The sequence below is a fragment of the Salmo salar genome, chromosome ssa01, assembly GCF_905237065.1.
Source record: "Salmo salar chromosome ssa01, Ssal_v3.1, whole genome shotgun sequence".
NCBI lineage: Eukaryota > Metazoa > Chordata > Actinopteri > Salmoniformes > Salmonidae > Salmo > Salmo salar.
The window spans coordinates 155579721-155603024 of NC_059442.1; the positions used below are offsets into that span (position 1 = coordinate 155579721).

At 42.5% G+C, this 23304-nt stretch overlaps 1 protein-coding gene across 1 annotated transcript in view; it reads left to right on the forward strand.

Moving 5' to 3' along the window:
• The window catches only part of LOC106569496 (neuropeptide FF receptor 2), a 31685-nt gene extending 19494 nt beyond the window's left edge, over positions 1-12191 (forward strand). The window contains exons 3-6 of the mRNA XM_014140897.2: positions 5602-5701; positions 5871-5991; positions 6144-6914; positions 8680-12191. Coding sequence (XP_013996372.1) covers positions 5602-5701; positions 5871-5991; positions 6144-6914; positions 8680-8697 — 1010 coding nt within the window. The 3' untranslated portion in view covers positions 8698-12191. The remainder of the gene's footprint in view (positions 1-5601; positions 5702-5870; positions 5992-6143; positions 6915-8679) is intronic.
• The last annotated feature ends 11113 nt before the right edge of the window (positions 12192-23304 follow it).

Sequence of the window (23304 nt, forward strand, 5' to 3'; positions counted from 1 at the left end):
TGTATCTGTTTATTTTTTGAGCATATCAAAATGCTGATCAATAAATAGTTCCAGATTCTCTATATTATCCAGAATGTTTGTTTTGTAGTTATCAGCTAATCCTCAATGTTTGTGATTAATTCATGGGACAAGCTGTGCCTACCACATCATACATCCAATCCAGTATTCTTACCCGTAGTACGTTGGTTAAGAGAAAAATAATCACCAGGTTGTTGGCAAGTTTCAGTTCAGAGGAGGAAGTCTAGCTTGTTGTCAGATATTAGTTGTCAGATATTAGCAGAACAACAGCAAAGAACCTTGTGAAGATGCTGGAGGAAACAGGTACTAAAGTAGCTATATCCACAGTAAAGCGAGTCCTATATCGACATAACCCAAAAGGCCGCTCAGCAAGCAAGAAGCCACTGCTCAAAAACTGGCATAAAAAAATCCAGACTACGGTTTGCAACTGCACATGGGGACAAAGATCATATTTTTTGGAGAAATGTCCTCTGGTCTGATGAAACAAAAATATAACTGTTTGGCCATAATGACCATCATTATGTTTGGAGGAAAAAGGGGGACGCTTGCAAGCCGAAGAACACCATCCCAACCTTGAAGCATGTTGTGGGGGTGCTTTGCTGCAGGAGGGACTGGTGCACTTAACAAAATAGATGGTGGCATGAGAGAGGAAAATTCCGTGGCTATATTGAAGCAACATCTCAAGACGTCAGTCAGGAAGTTAAAGCTTGGTCGCAAATGGGTCTTCCAAATGGACAATGACCCCAAGCATACTTCCAAAGTTGTGGCAAAATGGCTTAAGGACAACAAAGTCAAGGTATTGGAGTGGTCATCACAAAGCCCTGACCTCATTCCTATAGAAAATCTGTGGGCAGAACTGAAAAAGCGTGTGCAAGCAAGGAGGCCTACAAACCTGACTCAGTTACACCAGCTCTGTCAGGAGGAATGGGCCACAATTCACCCAATTTATTGTGGAAAGCTTGTGGAAGGCTACCCAAAATGTTTGACTCAAGTTAAACAATTTAAAGGCAATGCTACAAAATACTAATTGAGTGTATGTAAACTTCTGACCCACTGGGAATGTGATGAAAGAAATAAAAGCTGAAATAAATAAATCTCTACTATTATTTTGACATTTCACATTCTTAAAATAAAGTGGTGATCCTAACTGACCTAAGACAGGAAATTTTTACTTGGATTAAATGTCAGGAATTGTGAAAAACTGAGTTTAAACGTATTTGGCTTAGGTGTATGTAAACTTCCGACTTCAACTGTACATTGGATGCCCAATGAGTGGAAGGCATAAGGACATCAGCGGACAGCCGATAGTTATTATTCAGGCATTGAAGATCAAGGCGGAGTAGTTAGGTTGGGAAAAAACAGGGAAGGGGAAACCATACTAATCCAGGGCAGAGTGCAAACAGGAGGAACAGAGAGGAGCCATTGGGCAGTGGTGGAAAAAGTACCCAATTGTCATAGTTGAGTAAAAGTCAAGATAACTTAATAACAAATTACTAAAGTAAAAGTGAAAGTCACCCAGTCAAATCCTTCTTGAGTAAAAGTCTAAAAGTATTTGGTTGTAAATATACTTAAATATCAAAAGTAAAAGTATAAATCACTTCAAATTCCTTATATTAGGCAAACCAGAAGGCACCATGTTCTTTAAAAAAATGTATGGATAGCCAGGGGCACACTCCAACACTCATACATCATTTACAAACAAAACAAGTGTGTTTACTGAGTCTGCCAGATCAGAGGCAGTAGGGAGCACCAGGGATGTTCTCTTGATAAGTGTGTGAATTTGACAATTTTTGTGTCTTACTAAGCATTCATTATGTAACAATTACTTTTGGGTGTCAGGTAAAATATATGGAGTAAAAAGTACATCATTTTCTTTAGGTATGTAGTGAAGTAAAAGTAAACGTTGTCAAAAATATACATTCTAAAGTAAAGTACAGATACCCCCAAAACTACTTTAGTAGTACTTTAAAGCATTGGTAAATGTTTTTATTATTATAATTTTTGTTTTTATTTTACCTCCTTTTTCTTCCCAATTTCGTAATATCCAATTGCGATCTTGTGTCATCGCTGCAACTCCCCAACGGACTCAGGAGAGGCAAAGGTCAAGTCATGAGCACAGACATGATCTGGCTCATGGGACAGCCCTTTTCTACTGTTCTGAATAAAACCCCCACCTGAAGAAATCCTCTTCAGACCATGCGTACCTCGGACACCGAGGGGGCAAAGGTTGAGTTTAGACCACAAAAACCTCAGTATAAGCTAAGGTTGTAATGGTTGTTGAATTCCTAACCAAACCATGTGGAGCATTGGCTACACTGGTGGAAATGGTTAAACTCTGAGACTATTGATCCTGACAGAATAAGAGCAAATCTTAGATACTAATTACTAGTCTGCAGCTAGAAATTGTTAACCTGGGATGCGATGACCAACAACGGCCAAAACATATATTCTATAAGAACATTTCTGAATGATACTCTGAAATATCCATTCTAACCACGAAAGACTCCAGGGAAGCAGAGAGACGCTTGGATGAACTATCCAACAGAAAGACGGACGATTCCAGCAGAGATCATGACGACACACTGAGCGTAAATATATGTTGATTGCAATTATTCCCGAATGAGTGAGCATCCATGTGCAAAGGTTTAGCATTTCAATTAATAATTATCCACTGTGTAGTGACTATTTTGTCTTTCCCGCCCTTCTCAGTCCACACCCACTTCCCTTTGTCCACCACGCCGTCATATCGGCTTAGCCCACTAGGGAACCTCCCCTATCATTTCCTTGTAACCATATCTACTGTTTGTTTGTTTGTGCATTTCTGTGATTATTTAGTTAGTTAGTAAATAAATGATTAAGACAATTGGTGTATGGATGATTCATAGTAAAGGCTGGGTTCATGCAGATAACCAACAATTTACAATGTTTGGAATGAGACTAACGTGAGGTAAAGAATAATTAATAAATTAGAAGACTAATTGATCAGATATTAAAATATCTGAAGAGTTATATTAGGAAAATTATAACTTTGTAATCTGAAGATTTTCCTTGGTGCCCCAACATCCTAGTTAATTACATTTACATGATTAGTTTAATCACGTAATAATAATTAGAGAAATGATTTGATAAATGATGTCTTCAATTGAATGAAAGACACAACAAAGGCCATAAGCAAACAAGAAAATGCTCACCCAAATATGACACTCCAAGTGGCCAGGGATTTTAATGCAGGGAAACTGAAATCCGTTTTACCTCCTTTCTACCAGCAAGTCTCTTGTGCAATTAGAGGTGAAAAAACTCTAGGTCACCTCTTCTCTACACACAGAGACGCATACAAAGCTCTCCCTTGCGCTCCATTTGGCAAATATGACCAATACTCCATCCTCTTAATTCCTGCTTACAAGCAAAAACTCAAACAGGAAGTACCAGGGATGCGTTCAAAATGGAAGTGGTCCGATGAAGCGGACGCTAAACTACAGGACTGTTTTGTTAGCACAGATTGGAATATGCTACGGCATTCATCCAATGGCATTGAGGAGTTTACCATATCAGTCACCAGCTTAATTAATAAGTGTATCGACGACATAGTCCCCACAGTGACCGTACGTACATATCCTAACCAGAAGCCATGGATTGTAGGCAACATCCACACTGAGCTAATGGTAGAGCTTCCACTTTCAAGGAGCAGGACACAAATCTGGACACTTATAAGATATCCACTATGCCCTCCGATGAACCATTAAACAGGCAAAACATCAATACAGGACTAAAATCTAATCCTACTCTGACACTTGTCGGATGTGGCAGGGCTTGCAAACTATCATGGACTACAAAGGGAAACCCAGCCGCGAGCTGCCCAGTGACGCAAGCCTACCAGAGGAGCTAAATGCCTTCTATGCTCGCTTCTGGCAATCAACACTGAATCATGCATGAGAGCACCAGCTGTTCCTGACGACTGTGATCACACTCTCCATAGCCCATGTGAGCAAGGTTAACATTCACAAGGCCGCAGGGCCAGACGAATTAGCAGGATGCGTACTCAGAGCATGTGCTGACCAGCTAGCAAGTTACTTCACTGACATTTTCAAACTTTCCCTGACCCAGTCTGTAATACCCACATGTTTCAAGCAGTCTACCAAAGTACTCATGCTCAAGAACACCAAGGTAACCTGTCTAAATTACTATTGCCCCGTAGCACTCACATCTGTAGCCATAAAATGCTTTGAAAGGCTGGACCCAGTCCAATTCACATAGAGCCCCAACATATTCACAAATGAAACAATCTCTATTGCACTCCACACTTCCCTTTCCCACCTGGACAAAAATAATGCCTACGTGAGAATGCTGTTCATTGACTACAGCTCAGTGCCCTCTAAGCTCATCACTAAGCTAAGGACCCTGGGATTAAACACCTCCCTCTGCAATTGGATACTGGACCCTCTGGTGGGCCGCCCCCCAGGTGGTGAGGTTAGGCAACAATACGGTCCTCTACGCTGACCCTCAACATGGGTGCCCCTCAGAGGTGCGTGCATAGCCCCTTCCTGTACTCACCCACAACTGCGAGGCTGCACACAACTCCAATACCATCATTAAGTTTGCTGACGACACAACGGTGATAGGCCTGATCACCGACTACAATGAGACAGCCTACAGGGAGGTCAGAGACCTGTCAATGTGGTGCCAGGACATCAAACTCTCCCTCAACGTCAGCAAGACAAAGGAGCTGATCGTGGACTACAGGAAACGGAGGGCCGAGCACACCCCATTCATGACAACACCTTTTTCCCCTTCAGGAGGTGGAAAATATTTTGGCATGGGCCCTCAGATCCTCAAAAAGTTCTAAAGCTGCACCATCAAGAGCATCTTGACTGGCTACATCACCTCTTGGTATGGCAACTGCTCGGCATCCGACCGCAAGGCGCTACAGAGGGTAATGCGTACGGCCCAGCTCCCTGCCATCCAGTACCTCTATACCAGGCGGTGTCAGAGGAAAAATCGTCAAAGACTACAGCCACCCAAGTCACAGTCTGTTCTTTCTGCTACCGCAGAGCGTTACCGGAGCGCCAAGTCTGGGACCAAAAGGCTTGTGAACAGCTTCTACCCCAAAGCCATAAGACTGCTGAACTGTTAATTAAACGGTTACCCGGATGTTCTGCTTTTCGCCCCCTACCTACATGTACATAGTACTTCAATTAATCAATCACCTAACCCAACCTACATGTAAATATTACCTCAATCAATCACCCCAACTACCACGTACCTCAGTACACTGACTTGGTACCATTACTCCTTGTATATAATCTGTATATTGCCTCGTTATTGTTATTTTATTGTGTTATTTTGTGTTACTTCTATTTTTTTGTTTTATTTCTTTGTTAATTTTCACATTTTTAACTGCATTGTTCGGAAAGGGGCTCGTAAGTAAGCATTTCACCTTAAAGGCTACACTTGTTGTATTCAGCGTATCTGACAAATAACATTTTATGTGAAAAGAGATTCAACCTCAGAATCCATTTCACATGACTCATTATTTGTCCCAGATATCTCCTTTCTTGTATATTCTGAATATGTCTCTTTTGACAGGCTGGCCTTTTGGGAGGTTAGTGTGCAAGCTGAGTGGGATGGTTCAAGGCATATCAGTGTCAGCTTCAGTCTTTACTCTGGTGGCAATAGCTGTGGATAGGTGAGGTTTCTTTCAACTGATTAAATCATTTTATTAAATTAATTGTGCGTGTTTGTGTGTGTTTAGACAATTTCAACCCAATTTCACAGCACAACAGACAATTTCACAATACAGACATTTTACAGAATGCTCTTATACTCTCCTCCCCCCTCACCTCCCGTCTGAACAGGTTCCGCTGCATCGTGTACCCCTTCAAGCAGAAGCTGACAATCTCCACCTCCACACTGATCATCATCATCATCTGGGTGCTGGCTATCTCCATAATGTGTCCCTCAGGGGTCATGCTCCAGGTACACTGTCTAATGCTGGTGCATGTCAGGTTTTATTAATCAACGGATTTGAGAGGGACACATCAACATGTCAAGTTTAACATCAATGTAAAGCGTAAGCATCAGACACATTTTCATCCCTTTCTGTTTTTTTTATTGTGACTATTTCCAAGGTGACCAAGGAGCAGCGTGTCCTTATCCTACTGGGGGACGGCTACAACAACACCCGCCCCTTCTACTGGTGCCGTGAGAACTGGCCCAATCAAGAGATGAGGAAGATCTACACCACCGTCCTATTCGCTAACATCTATCTAGCCCCATTATCACTCATTGTCATCATGTACGCCCGCATTGGATTCACCCTCTTTAAGACGGCCGTACCCTCCTCCGGCGGGTGCAGTGGTAGTGGCAGCAGCGGTGGGACGAAACCCAGCTTGGACAACCACCGTCAGTCGAAGAAGAAGAAGAGGGTGATCAAGATGCTGCTGGTGGTGGCGCTTCTCTTCATCCTGTCATGGCTCCCGCTGTGGACGCTGATGATGCTGAGCGACTACGCCAGCCTGACGGCAAGCCAGCACCGTATCATTAACATCTACGTGTACCCGCTGGCCCACTGGCTGGCCTTCTTCAACTCCTCCGTCAACCCCATCATCTACGGCTTCTTCAATGAGAACTTCCGACGGGGGTTCCAGGCCGCATTTAAATTCCAGCTGTGCTCTGCAGTTATGGAGCGCCAGAAGACCTACTCGCATCGTATCCAAGGCAATGCAGTGTTACCAGCGAACCTGCACCTGCCCACCGGGCCCGGCTCAGGGGGGTCGGAATTGGCTTTGGTGAACAGGAAGGGGCTGGGTCGGGAGGAAGTTGTCGGGCGGACATCCGGCGGGCGATCGTCAGAGAGCGACGTGAAGGAGCAGGATCTGATCATGGAGGATCTGGAGAAGGTATCCCAGATTTGAACATTTCAAACATACTGTATTCGGACATGTAGAGGACAGGTTTAAACATTTCATAGATACTGTATGTGCCATTGGGACATGTAGTGGACAGATTTAAAGATGCGATTTTAACCACATATATTGTAACACACATACTGTACTGTACATGCCATAGAGAGACACTCAGATAACCTGGAGTAGGTATCTGAGATTTAAACATGACATTTAAACATGTACTGTTACATTTACTGTAATACCCATACTGTGCTATAGACATTCAGGAAATGCAGAAGGTATCCCAGAATACACACATACTGTACCTGCCATAGAAACCTAAGGGAGACACTGCACTGAGAAGACCCTCGCACCCACATAATGTGTCCCTGGAGAAGATATCCCAGATTTAAACACTGAATTTAAACATGTACTGTAACACATATACTGTACGTGCCATTGCCCATTGGGACCGGCCAGAGGAGCCAGACCCTGCACTGAGCACAGAGGATACAGGCTGAGTCCCAAATGGCACCCTATTCCCTAAATTCTTGCAACAACTTGCCATGTGGCCCCGTTTTTAAAGGATTGTGGGTAATTCCAATTTTTTAGACTTCATGATACTTTTACACAATATTATATGCATGTTTGAAGAAAGAAAACTATATTTCTATATTAGTATTAAGCAGTTTGTTGTGCTTTGAGGTGTACTGGATCATGGTACACGGATATCAAAGCCGATGACACAACATATTCGCAACATCAACAATGTCATGTGCACCACCCTTAATGACCGAGGCAAATGCAACATTCCACACTGCTTGCAGCTCTACCACCACTTATTCTACTGCTAGTGGATTGAGCACTATGCTCAACAATTCCTGCGAAAGTGGGTTAAAATGACTGATAATCAAAAACATAAATCAATGTTAAAACAATAAGACACCATCACTGAAAGTAACTAATCAAAAATATTAACTAGATCTAACAGATAACAGTTTTGGAATTGATCAAATGAAGTTGGATCTAAGGCATTTTTTAGATGCTGGACTTGTGAAACACCAAATGTTAAGTATACTATACATATGAATACATGTTGGAAATACTCAAAAAGATGATGCAAATAGTTGCAACATTTTTCAAAATACATTTACATAATTTAAGAGACACTCTTATCCAGAGCAATTTACAGGAGCAAAGCCTTGCTCAAGGGGACATTGACAGAATTTTTACTTAGTCACATTGTGGATTCAAACTAGGGACCTTTTGGTCTAACCGCTAGGCTACCTGTCACTAAACTAGCACAATATTTTTTACGCTGCAGGCACATCTCTGCTTAGCAGAAGTATGTACAATCTGTCTAAACATCTCTTTCTGAATGTCATGAATATGTTTCATTATTGTGTCTGTGTTTAGTGGATGGTGGATTAATCCATACAGAGACTGATTGTGGAGAAGCGGGAAGATGATTAACAGGGAATTCTTTTTATACACAATTCTTGATTATGTTCAATTATATGCCAATCTCTCTATGGGGAAAATCTGATTGGAAAAGACAACATTAACTATAGATGTAAGAAATATTTGATTTGAGCATCATCTTGTATCATACTGCACTTTGATTGTCTTGTCTCGAACATTGCATTCCATTTACTTGCACCAGATATACAATCTTTCATTCCAGTACCTCTTTTGTATTGAAAACCATAATTAGGACATATTGTTCTTAAACTGATGTTTAAGGGGGCACATTTTCTCCTTTTTTTTCCTTCCGCAGGTTATATATGACCTATGAGACACACTTAATGTCACAAAGAAATGGTGCAGTCAACCTTCATTCAGCCGTGCAGTAGCCAGTGGACATCAATTTCCTCATGGCTCTTTAGGGTCATGACTGACTGGTGACATTTAAGGATAACATCTCACACTTAAGAGGAAAATCTTATTGAATGGCACATGATATGCATGGATTCATCCTTACCGGTGGACAATAGAGTACCTGTGCCCCTTGCTGGGCTATGCTCAGTCAAAGAGGGGAGTGGGAGGGTGGATGGATGGATGCAGGGGGACACTTGTGCTCCGCACCTCTGTCAAAGATGGGAGTGAGAGGATGGATGCAGAGGGACACTTGTTGTGCTCCACACCTCTCAGTCAAAGGGAGGGGCACTCAGAGCCGAGGCTAACGCAGTGACGTGCCTATTCAGATGCCTTGGGACTGATTAGAACATGACAAGAGACCATGCAGGGATGAGAGACGCCTCCTGCTGCTGCACACTTAAACAGACAAGAGGACTGGGAATAAAAGGGAATAGAATCAACCAACCAACGTTCAACAATTAAGCAGTGCACTTATGAGATACAGTGAAGGATATCATTTTATGTTGTTTTGTTTGTATTTTAATAGTGATTGTGAATATTACTTTTTAACGATGAGTGTCTTGCACCAGAATTTTATGCTGCTTTTGTGTGTGCCAAAATATCGTAAACTCTTCTGCAGAACAGGAATAGATGTTCTGACTAATTTATCCTTGTTAACAAAGAAAATATTACGTTATGACTGACAGCCTACTTAATTTGGAGGCAAAGGAATCTATATGTCATATAAATACAGTGGCGGTGGAATTTTGTAGCTGTATTCATGCATGTTTTACTCTTTTGGAAAACCTTTACGATGTGGAAAACCTTTAGGATGTTGGAAAACCTTTAGGATGTTGGAAAACCTTTACGATGTGGAAAACCTTTAGGATGTTGGAAAACCTTTAGGATGTTGGAAAACCTTTTCGATGTTGGAAAACCTTTAGGATGTTGGAAAACCTTTATGATGTTGGAAAACCTTTATGATGTTGGAAAACCTTTATGATGTGGAAAACCTTTATGATGTGGAAAACCTTTATGATGTTGGAAAACCTTTATGATGTGGAAAACCTTTATGATGTTGGAAAACCTTTATGATGTTGGAAAACCATTATGATGTTGGAAAACCTTTATGATGTTGGAAAACCTTTACAATGTTGGAAAACCTTTATGATGTTGCAAAACCTTTATGATGTGGAAAACCTTTACGATGTTGGAAAACCTTTAAGATGTTGGAAAACCTTTATGATGTGGAAAACCTTTACGATGTTGGAAAACCTTTAAGATGTTGGAAAACCTTTAAGATGTTGGAAAACCTTTACGATGTTGGAAAACCTTTAAGATGTTGGAAAACCTTTAGGATGTTGGAAAACCTTTACGATGTTGGAAAACCTTTATGATGTTGGAAAACCTTTATGATGTTGGAAAACCTTTATGATGTTGGAAAACCTTTATGATGTTGGAAAACCTTTACAATGTTGGAAAACCTTTATGATGTTGGAAAACCTTTATGATGTGGAAAACCTTTACGATGTTGGAAAACCTTTAAGATGTTGGAAAACCTTTATGATGTGGAAAACCTTTACGATGTTGGAAAACCTTTAAGATGTTGGAAAACCTTTACGATGTTGGAAAACCTTTAAGATGTTGGAAAACCTTTAGGATGTTGGAAAACCTTTACGATGTTGGAAAACCTTTATGATGTTGGAAAACCTTTATGATGTGGAAAACCTTTAGGATGTTGGAAAACCTTTATGATGTGGAAAATCTTTATGATGTGGAAAACCTTTATGATGTTGGAAAACCTTTATGATGTTGGAAAACCTTTAGGATGTTGGAAAACCTTTACAATGTTGGAAAACCTTTATGATGTTGGAAAACCTTTATGATGTTGGAAAACCTTTAGGATGTTGGAAAATCTTTATGATGTGGAAAACCTTTAGGATGTTGGAAAACCTTTATGATGTGGAAAACCTTTACGATGTGGAAAACCTTTATGATGTTGGAAAACCTTTACGATGTTGGAAAACCTTTATGATGTTGGAAAATAACTGGTAGCCTATTATTTCACTTCCATCATGGTTTCTAGTTCCCACACAACACTGTGTCTTAACAGGCATCACAGTTATGTCAGTCGACACAATGACACTGCTGAGAAACAGGGAATTATAGATCTAGACCAGGGCTCTCCAAACTTGTTCCTGGAGAGCTACCCTCCTGTAGGTTCTCGTTCCAACCCCAGAAGTATAGCCTGATTCGGCTTATCAACCAGCTAATTATCAGATTAAGGTGTGCTAAATGAGGGTTGGAGCAAAAACCTACAGGAACAGGGTTTGTTGTATAAAAGGGTTTGTTGTATAAATATATGATGTACTGTATCATATCTGTCAAAGTCATCAAATGTCATCAAATGTTATGATAGGTTGTCTGTCATTGTCATGAAACTGACAGGGCTGTGATTTGTCATGAAGTGTTGCTACAATAGCGGTGTTGTGATTGTCTGGTTCAAGAAATGTGTAACATAAAAAATACATACCTCAGCTTATCGGTTGAAGATGAGTCCACCCAGCCTCTGAGATTGTACAATCATTTGAACTGTTTACAGCTGCTAAGTAAACATAATAAATCAGTTAAAAATGATTTAATTTTGAAGATGTCAAAGGCTGTGCGATGTTCCCACATGAAAAAACAGTTTAGTATTCACTGTAGTGGTTTTGCGGACTTTACTGTAGTATTTACTGTAGTGTTTTTGCAGGCATTACAGTAGTATTTACAATACTGCTTTTGTTATATCATTGACATAGCAGTGGGGGCTTTGTCTTTGAGGAAACATACTGGACAAAATACTCAAAGAGCAGATTTTCCATAACATGTAGGTAGGATTCAGAGCTTCTGCTCTTTTTTTATAAACTGTAGGGAACACATTATATGGTCTATACTTGGCATGTAGGTTTCGTATGGGTGGCACACATTGGGATATGGGTTAATGGGCAGTGTATATGCAAATCAAATACTTGAATGTTTACTATAGTAATTGCTGTAGTGTTTTTGCAGATGTTACTGTAGTATTAAAGTGTTTTGCAGACTAGTGATTTTGCGAACATTACTATAGTATTTGCTGTGGTGTTTTTGTGGGCTGTAGTATACTGTAGTATTTACTATACATTTACTCTACAGTATACTACAACATTCTATAGTAAGTACTACACATGCTCAAGGTATACTACAGTGTGTAGTATAGTATTCTACAGTTGACCACAGAATTCTATAGTAAGTACTGTAGTATTCTATAGTAAACTGTAAAACATTTTCATGTGGGTTGTTATGTTGTGTTACTGGGCTTCTGCGTAAATGCTTTGTACTCTGTGTGAGCTGTATTGTATTGCTGATGGAGGAGAACATTGGGGCTTCAAAATAAACATGTTATAAATCTACATGGAAAATAAGTTGTTGAGTCAATGAGTTTGTGAATGAATGTATGCTTTGAGGGACTTGTAATTCACCATGAAATGAATTTTCACTTATCAGTTTCACATCACTTTTTCAGTATATCAATGTTCTGTTCACTAGCAAAATCCAGAAACCTACTGTATGCTATGTCTGGAGATGAAACATAGAGAATAGTGACTAGTATAACAAGTCTGCTGTGAGATTTGGACTGTGCTTGACATTTTTACAAGAGGAGTATGGAGTCAATTGGGTTTTAGAGAGCTCAAATAGTTCCTAGAGTTTCATCGTCCTTGTCTGAGTGTTGGCTAGTAGTCATATACAGAAGTAGTATAAAAGTAATTCCATCTTAATGCCCCCCTGGGACTCAATACAGTTCTATTGTTGTCTATTCAACAAGGACTCCACCACATTTAGACATGGAATTCACCACAATGCCCTTGTTGTTGGCAACATATTTCACAGGAATGGCACAGAGCATTATAATTACTGAACCTACTGTAGTAGCACTTACCATTTTTGGAAAGTGAAGTGAAGTGCTACTGCATAATTGCACACCTAGTCTACTTATAGCCTACTAACGGTATTATATGGTTCTGTTACAGGGTAATAAACTGGCAGCTGCACTTGTATAAGATCTATGGCATGTTAAGTGTGGCTGTTCAGTTCAGTAAACCCTGTTACGATTCCAGCCATTTTAGCTAAGCTAATGGATTCTGTGAATTTTCAATTTCAATAATACCTAATTCCAAAATAAACAGACTAGGCTACAGATGAAACAAGGGGATGAAACAAATGTCAAAAATAAATGAATCCACCGCATTTGCAAACCTTTTTAATCCACAGATGTTTTTAATCCTAATGGATGAACATGGAAGGAATACGGTATACACTGTCAATGAAAACCCTGAGATTTGCACTCTGCTTCTTTCTCTCATTCTCACTCATTCTCTCTCTCCTCTCTCTCTCTTTCTCTCTGCCTCTCTATCTCTCTCGCTCTCTCTCTGCCTCTCTCCACTATCTCTCTCTCTCCCTCTCTGCTGCTCTCTCTCCCTCTCTGCCTCTCTCTCTCTCTGCTGCTCTCTCTCCCTCTCTGCCTCCCTCTCCCTCTCTCTCTCCTTTATCCCTCTCCCTTCCCATCTTTGTCTGTCTCACAGCCCTCCGCCCTCCAACTAATCCTGCAGGATTACACACTCACGGCCCTCCTATGGCACATTGCCTAATCACATCCACCTGTGCCTGCTAAGGCTTAATCAAACCTAGCAAAGTACTCTGCATGTTTGCTGCTGTTACTGTTGTTATTGTTGTTGTTCTTAATTCTCCACATACTGTGCCTCGTTGAAAGGTAAATCACTTGATACAAGGCTAAGGCCGTGCAGCCTGCACCTCCCCATCTGTTCGCAGGCATGTGTTTAGCTCTCATCACGTAGGCCAGGGCTCTCAAACCCTGTTCCTGGTAGGCTAATGCAACTTTAATGTGAACTCACAACACCATTGACATAGTAAATCATGAATGCAGCAGGCGGGTGCTTCTATATGTGACTATATGGCTTGGATCTCCTTTCCACAATGTGTAATTCATTCTGATTCCTTTATTTGGGCATCTGCTTATCAGCAACCCGATGGAGAAATTAGACTTTAACAAGCAAAAATGTGTGTTTACAGATATAGTAGCATCTTATTCCATTATATAGACGGCAAATAAGTTTAAAAATAATGGTTCCATAGATGACGTAAATCGTCATTATATATAGTAAAACACAAAACAACAGCCTTATGATAAATATGATAAACACATATAGCTACAGTGTATCTCAAAATCAAGTGCATCAGTCACGATGTCACGAGTGCTATCTTCAAATTCCCTGTCATAAAGGAGCCAAGGCGCAGCGTGCCGGTAATTCCACATCTTTATTGAAGGAAACTGAAACCAAAACAATAAACAGGTACGCAGCAAGAAACGTAACGCACTGAGCCGTACACACACAGAAGTAACAATAACCCACAAACACAGGTGGGGAACAGGCTGCCTAAGTATGATTCCTAATCAGAGACAACGATAGACAGCTGCCTCTGATTAGGAACCATACTCGGCCCAACAAAGAAATACAAAAACAACATAGACATACAACACATAGAATGCCCACCCCATGTCACACCCTGACCTAACCAAACAGAGAAAAATGACTCTCTCAGGTCAGGGCGTGACAGTATCCCCCCCCCAAAGGTGCGGACTCCAGGCCGCAAACCTGAACTTATAGGGGAGGGTCTGGGTGGGCATCTACTCATGGTGGCGGCTCTGGTTCGGGGCGTAGCCCCCACACCGCCCGCTGATCCCCCCGCTTCTGTGTCGCCGGAGGAACCAGACCGTGGATCAGCGCCGGAGGCTCTGAACTGCCAACCGCCGCTGACGACTCCGGGCTGCAGACCGTCGCTGAAGACTCCGGGCTGCGGACCGTCGCTGAAAACTCCGGGCTGCGGACCGTCGCTGAAGACTCCGGGCTGCGGACCCTCGCTGAAGACTCCGGGCTGCGGACCCTCGCTGAAGACTCCGGGCTGCGGACCGTCGGTGAAGACTCCGGGCTGCGGACCGTCGGTGAAGACTCCGGGCTGCGGACCGTCGCTGAAAACTCCGGGCTGCGGACCGTTGCTGAAGACTCCGGGCTGCAGACCGTCGCTGGAGGCTCCGGGCTGAGGAGCGTCGCTGGATGCTCCAGGCTGAGGAGCATCGCCAGAGGCTCCGGGAACCTATTTTTGATATAGATTTAAGCATAATGATTATAGCTCTAGATTCCAGGAAAAAGCTGTTTCAGGTTTTTGAAAAATGCTAAATTTGCAAACTTACCGTCCCTCAGCCAACCTCAAAGACTTTGTGCCTCTCAGATTTTGGGGGTGACACCCCTGACTGGATTGGTGCTGGAGATAATGCATATGAAGTTAAAAAGGACAATGAGATGCCAGGCAGATTACTCTCCTGCATTCTTTCTCTCTCTCTCTCTCTCTCTCTCTCTTACTCTCCCGCATTCCCCCTCTCTCTCTCTTACTCTCACTCATTCTCTCTCTCTCTCTCTCTCTCTTACTCTCACTCATTCTCTCTCTCTCTCTCTTACTCTCACTCATTCTCTCTCTCTCTCTCTCTCTTACTCTCACTCATTCTCTCTCTCTCTCTCTCTCTTACTCTCACTCACTCATTCTCTCTCTCTCTCTCTCTCTCTCTCTCTCTCTCTCTCTCTCTCTTACTCTCCCGCATTCCCCCTCTCTCTCTCTCTCTCTCTCTTACTCTCACTCATTCTCTCTCTCTCTCTTACTCTCCCATTCTCTCTCTCTCTCTCTCTTACTCTCCCGCATTTCTCTCTCTCTCTCTCTCTCTCTCTCTCTCTTACTCTCACTCATTCTCTCTCTCTCTCTTTCTTACTCTCCCATTCTCTCTCTCTCTCTCTCTTACTCTCCCGCATTCTCTCTCTCTCTCTCTCTCTCTCTCTTACTCTCACTCATTCTCTCTCTCTCTTTCTTACTCTCCCATTCTCTCTCTCTCTCTCTCTCTCTCTCTCTCTCTCTCTCTCTCTCTTACTCTCCCTAATTTTCTCACTCGCTCTCTCTTACTCCCTCATTCTGAGACTCTCTCTCACTCCCTCCATACTTCTCTCCCTCTGACAAGGTTAGACTGATTATGTCTGATTCCACCACAGATTTCCCACTGGCTCTACTATACCTAGAGAAACACAGTGCCCCAGCTGAATCAATATATATGTCTCTCAGATTGCCATGTAGGAGTGTTGCTGATAAAGTCCACAAAAAGTTTCACATTAAATATGTTTCAGATTCTTTCACAGATGCTTTTACAGATAATCATGCTGTAGATGACTCAGTCTGATTGTGATACAATCACAGAGTAAAATATAATACAAAAGAAGAAAAAAAACTTGTGATACCATTTGCATGTCTCTGCGTGCAGTATGAAGGATGTTAAAGGTAGTTCGCAAAGCAAATGCTGTCTAGCATTAGCGCAATGACTGGAAGTCTACAGGTACGCTTGCGTATGTATCACAGTTTCCCTTTAGAAGGGGATTATTCTGTAACTCTATGCTTGTCTCAAAACACAAGAGGATTTACAATTGAGCACATTCTCTTCCTTTACTGCAACTATCCCAAAACATCCCCTCTTCGTTCTCTGTTCCCCTCTGTTTCTCTGTGTGACCTTCTGTCACTGTGCCAAACTGTCCTGTATCTAAACCATCCTGTATTCAAACCATTCTTTATCCAAACCATCCTATATCCAAACCATCTTGTATCCAAACCATCCTGTATCTAAACTATCCTGTATCTAAACTATCCTGTATCTAAACTATCCTGTATCCAAACCATATTGTATCTAATCTATCCTGTATCCAAACCATCTTGTATCTAAACCATCCTGTATCCAAACCATCCTGTTTCCAAAACATAATTTATCCAAACCATTCTACTACATTACACCTCACAGTGACCTGTACACATTTAGGTTTTTCAACTGATGCACAGTGCATTTGTGATTCAATGGAGAGTTAGTCTGCACAAAAATGTTTACACAACCATTGTGTGGTGTCTCCACTATGTTTGTGTAATTATTTTGATCCAGAAAAACAATTCCTTTGTATCACAACTGTTTTGTCAAATATGTTATACATCAGTTGTACAACTTGAGTGTGCATGGGGTAAAGTCTCTGTGCCAAATCATTCTCTATCCAAACCATTCTGCATGCAACATCACACCTCACAGGGTTTTGGAACTGATATGACCCTGATGTGCACTTTGAGGCCCTTTTCTACACTAGGAACTTAAAAACAGTGGAGTAGGAAGCAACCCCGCAGCCCCTACAGCACCCACAGGCCCCGCAGCCCATGCAGCCCCCCCCCCCCTTCACGATGCCTCATTGCAAAATTTGTCGAATTGAAAGATGTTAGCTGTTTTTCCCCCTAAAAAGAACTTGCTCTGACCTAGCGGGGGCCGTAGAGAAACTGCGCTACGCCACTGCTAAATGGAGTAAGTAAAGTGATCTACACGTATGAAATAATGGAATAGATCAAACAAATTATCAATGGCTGTGTCTTTTAAAGGCAAAATAAGATTTTTTTTGCAGTTGAAAAGAGCAACACATTTTCAAAATGTAGTAGTGCAGATTCAACTAGATTCAGCAACGGGCAATTTTTTCTTGAGCGGATGGTCGGGGACCCGGAACATAATTACAAATCATTTATAGACTGCAAATTGACTGCAAGAAGCCAAAACAGATGTCCTGTTTGACTAAAACATAAGCATTTCAAATCTTGCTGACATATGTATACGATCACGTATCTCTCTATAACGCGTGGGAACACTTGGGGGGCCAGATAAAACTAATTTGGCCCGCGGGCTGCCAGTTGGGGTGTAAAGGGGTGCGTAACTGGTGGCAGTGAAGTCAGACGCAGGAGAGCAGAACTAGGTAATAGCCGGAGCAGTTTAATTTCAAAACCAACGACATAAAGAAATAACCAACATGGGTACAAAACCCGACGCGCACCAGTAAACATGTGCACAAGCACTTACAAACAAACAATTCCACACAAAGACATGGGGGAACAGAGGTTAAATACACAACACTTAATGAGGGAAATGAGAACCAGGTGTGTAGGAAGACAAGACAAAACAAATGGAAAATGATAAGTGGATCGACGATGGCTAGAAGACCGGTGACGCCGACCGCCCGAACAAGGAGAGGAACCGACTTCGGTGGAAGTCGTGACATGGGGAGCCCTGTAGCAATGTATTTCAACAATTTGTTTTTGGTTCTGGTTTTGATTTTGAATACTGTATTGAAATTAAACCTTTGGAATATTTTAAATGCTGTCCATTTTATGTTCTACTCTAAAAATACAACAAACTATTCCACAGAGAAGTAGAGTAGTGTTCGATCGATTCTTAAGTGTAATACTGCCTTTTATTATTTATCTGAAGCATTATAGAAACTACACATCACCATACAGTGTTTTGCCATTTAGAAAATGGCTGCCTAGACTGAGTGCTCTTTTCTTCGCGAAATCCTTTGTCCCAAGTGGTTCAGAAAGTGTCTGAAATTGTGTAGTCTTTGTAGATTAAACTAGCCTTCCTTAAAGCAAATGTATCCCACTCTGATTTGTCATTAAACGATCACAGTAAAATATTCAGCTAATGGGGTTGTTATTGATAATAGTTAAGGATAATAGCATAATACCAGGAGAAGTTTGGTTTCACTCCCTGGTTGTTGGTCATTTATGTTAAACAAACCACCAGATGTCAGGGGGATTTTGGGGATTTGAAGACATCGGTGGCTTAGCTCAAAGCCAGTAGGGGAGTTTGGGGGCATCCTGTACAGACAAAAAAGAAGGAATTTCAACAGCTAAATGCATGAATTTGGTGCACTTTGAGATGAACATTGAGAGACTAGATATTTTTCAGGTAACTTGCATCTTCCCACCTGAAACAGCAGACACTGACAGTACTCAGTTACAGTAGGTATTGTGGATCACTCTACTCTGGAACACTCTCTACTCTCTTCTCTGGAACACATACATCTACGGTGTATTGACAAAAACCTCTATATCACTTAGCAACTTGTGTCTTGTCTGTTGTCTCTCTCCATCACCTATTCTTCTGTTGCTGTCTCTGTCTTGTCTGTTGTCTCTCTCCATCACCTATTCTTCTGTTGCTGTCTCTGTCTTGTCTGTTGTCTCTCTCCATCATCTACTCTTCTGTTGCTGTCTCTGTCTTGTCTGTTGTCTCTCTCCATCACCTATTCTTCTGTTGCTGTCTCTGTCTTGTCTGTTGTCTCTCTCCATCACCTATTCTTCTGTTGCTGTCTCTGTCTTGTCTGTTGTCTCTCTCCATCACCTATTCTTCTGTTGCTGTCTCTGTCTTGTCTGTTGTGTCTCTTTCCATCACCTATTCTTCTGTTGCTGTCTCTGTCTTGTCTGTCTCTCTTTCCATCACCTATTCTTCTGTTGCTGTCTCTGTCTTGTCTGTTGTGTCTCTTTCCATCACCTATTCTTCTGTTGCTGTCTCTGTCTTGTCTGTTGTCTCTCTTTCCATCACCTGTTCTTCTGTTGCTGTCTCTGTCTTGTCTGTTGTGCCTCTTTCCATCACCTATTCTTCTGTTGCTGTCTGTGTCTTGTCTGTTGTGCCTCTCTCCATCATATTTTACTTTTCTGTTGCTGTCTCTGTGTCTTGTCTGGTGTGTTTCCCACTAGTTTTGCAGTCCACAAGGGTCAAGGGGATACTGGGGTAGCTTAACTTGCTTTGGGCCTGTGTCTGGGTTCATCTAAATCATCCTCTTCCCTACCAGTTTCCCCTGGCTGCTGCTTTTCTAAATGCTCCACTGGCATGCTGTTCTCATCCGTCCTCCTCCGTAGCTCCTCTGCAATGTAGGATGGAAGAGGTGCAACATGTCTGGGCTCCCGAGTGGCGGAGCAGTCTAGGGAACTGCATCTCATTGCAAGAGGCGTATCTACAGTCCCTCATTCAAATCCAGGCTGTATCACATCCGGCCGTGATTGGGAGTCCCAAAACATTACTGTATACTGACATGACCAGGGCAACTCCACTGTAAAGAAACATTCAAATCTTTGCTTAACAGAGAAACACAACTCCAAAGATGGCAGGTAAGATGCTATAGAGCCCCAAGTATATATGAAAAGAGACATGAGCCAAAACAAATTGCTGTAGAATGGAATAAGTTATAAGACCTCTATGATTAATTTAATTGTATCAGTTCTACCAGGTAATTTGAGATTTTTAGATTACATAACATTTTAGGAGAGACTGGGTAGGTGCAGTGAAATATGTTGTTTTACAGGGTCAGCCATAGTAGTACAGGGCCCCTAGAGCAAATTGCCTTTCTCGAGTGCACATTGACAGATTTCTCACCTTCTTGGTTTGGGTATTCGAACCAGGTACCTTTCATATTTTTCTACTTACCCAGAGACATATAAACTCGTGGATACCATTTTTATGTCTCTGCATACAGTCAGCCAAGTATACCTGGAAGTAGAGTTTATAAAACCCTCCTCCTGACCGGACCTTCTGTCACTTTGCCAAACTGTCCATCATCTAAACCATCCTGTAATCAAACCATCCTGTATCCAAACCATTATTTATCCAAACCATCCTCTATCCAAACCCCTCTGTATCCAAACCCTCCTGTATCCAAACCCTCCTGTACCCAAACCCCCCTGTATCCAAACCATAATGTATCCAAACCGCCCTGTATCCAAACCATCCTGTATCCAAACCATCCTGTATCCAAACCGTCCTGTATCCAAACCATGCTGTATCCAAACCATCCTGTATCAACCCCCCCCGTATCCAAACCCACCTGTATCCAAAAGCTCCTGTATCCAAACCGTCCCATATCCAAAGGATTCTGTACCCAAACCATCCTGTATCCAAACCATCCTGTATCAAACCATCCTCTATCCAAACCTCCCTGTATCCAAACCCACCTGTATCCAAACCCTCCTGTAAACCGTCCTGTATCCAAACCGTCCTGTATCCAAACGATTCTGTATCCAAACGATTTTGTATCCAAACCATCCTGTATTCAAACCATCCTGTATCCAAACCATCCTGTATCCAAACCCTCCTGTATCCAAACCATGCTGTATCCAAAACATCCTGTATCCAAATGATTCTGTATCCAAACCATCCTGTATCCAAACCATCCTGTATCCAAACCCATCTGTATCCAAACCCTCCTGGATCCTAACCGTCCTGTATCCAAACCATCCTGTATCCAAACCAACCTGTATCCAAACCCTCCTGTATCCAAACCGTCCTGTAATCAAATCATTCTGTATCTAAACCATCCTGTATCTAAACCATCTTGTATCCAAACCATCCTGTATCCAAACCGTCCTGTAATCAAATCATTCTTTATCTAAACCATCCTGTATCTAAACCATCTTGTATCCAAACCATCCTGTATCCAAACCCTCCTGTATCCAAACCCTCCTGTATCCAAACCCTCCTAAACAAAAATGTTTACACAACCATTGTGTGGTGGCTCCACTATGTTTGTGTAATTATTTAGATTCAGAAAAACTATTTATTTGTACCTCAATGGTTTTGTCAATGTGTTGTACAACTTGAATATTTACGGGGCCGAAGTCACTGTGGAAAATCATTCTCTATCCAAACCATTCTGCATGCAACATCACACCTCACAGGATTTTGGAACAACTGATATGACCCTGATGTGCACAGTAAACAATTATTTTAACAATAATATTACAGGCTTTTTCACCTCACCTGCAAATTCTTTGTAAACCATGTTTTTACTTTTTCACTCTCTGTATTTCACCTGCTATAACTTTGCTAATGAATACAACTAATTAGAATCTGTAGAGCAGCTTGAAGTAATACAATCTACTGTGTGTTCAACCCACCTAAAGTGGTTTCTAGACTTGGTTTCTTCTATCGTAATTGTCACGTCCTGACCAGAATAGGGGTTATTTGTATTTGTAGGTTGGTCAGGACGTGGCAGAGGGTATTTGTTTTATGTGGTTCGGGGGTTATGAGTATTGTAGAGGGGTGTTTTATTTATGTATTACGGGGTTTTGGTGTATGTTCTGTTTTTTTTATTCTAGGTTGGTTTTCTAGTTTGTTTATTTCTGTGTGGTCTGTGTGGCTCCCGATCAGGAACAGCTGTACGTCGTTGTTCCTGATTGGGAGTCATATATTAGATGCTTGTTTTCACCTGGGGTTTTTGTGGGTAGTTGTATTTCGCACTGCTGTTATTTATTTAGCCTGTGAAACTGTCGGTCTGTCGTTCTTTGTTTTCTTGTGTTTTTCGTGTTCACTAATTATTATTAAATATTATGATGAACATGCAACCCGCTGCGCCTTGGTCCTCTCTGCACTACGACAGCCGTTACAGAACTACCCACCAACTAAGGACCAAGCAGCAGGGTAAGGAGCAACGGAAAAATTATATGGACTATCAGGGGAATTGGACATGGGAGGATATTTTGGACGGGGCTGGACCATGGCATCAGGCTGGGGATTACCGTCTCCCACCGGTGGAGATTGAAGCAGCCAAGGCAGAGCGGCGAAGGTATGAAGCCATATACACGCCGATAAAGCACGAGAGGCAACCCCAATAATTTTTTTGGGGGGGGGCACACGGGTAGTTTGGCTGGGCCAAGGGTGAGCCCTAAGCCAGCTACCCGTGCTTATATGGAGAAACGTATGGAGTGGAGGGCGCCAAAGTTTGAAGAAGTGCGCACAATCTCGCCCATACGCTCGCACAGTCCGGTGCGAGCTATTCCAGCCCCTCACAGATGCCGTGCTAGAGTGGGCATCCAGCCTGGTAGGAGGATGCCTGCGCAGTGCGTCTGGTCGCCGGTACGCCTCCTAGGACCCTACGCCCGCTCTACGCACGGTAACCATCAAGCCCCTGCACAGTCCAGTTCGCCCTGTATTAGCACCCCGCTCGTACAGGGCTGCTAGTTCCATCCAGCCAGGACGGGTTGTGCAGGAGGTGCGATCAAGACCACCTGTGCACCTCCATGGCCCAGTTTGTCCAGTTCCCGCCTCTCGTGCTGAGCCGGAAGTGCGAACCTCTAAACTGGCACTTCCAGTACCAGCAGAACGCATCAGGTTTCCAGTGCGTAATCCCAGTCCAACTCAGCCCGTTCCTGCTCCCCGCACTAGCCCTGAAGTGCATGTCCCCAAACTGGCACTTCCAGTACCAGTACCACGCATCAGGCTTCCAGTGCATCAGTCCAGTCCGGAGTATCCGGCGACAGTGTCCAGTCCGGAGTATCCGGCGACAGTGCCCCGTCAGGAGTATCCAGTAAGAGTGTTAAGCCCGGAACCAAGGGAGACGGCCTACAGTTCGGAACCAAGGGAGACGGCCCACTGTGCAGAACCGAGTGAGACGGCCTACAGTTCGGAACCAAAGGAGATGGCCCACTGTGCAGAACCGAGTGAGTCTGCATGCAGTCCGAAACTGATTGAGTTTGAATATAACTTTGAATTGTTTGAGTCTGTCTACAGCTCGGAACTGAATTAGTCTGCCTACGACCCGGAACCGAGTGAGTCTGTCTACGG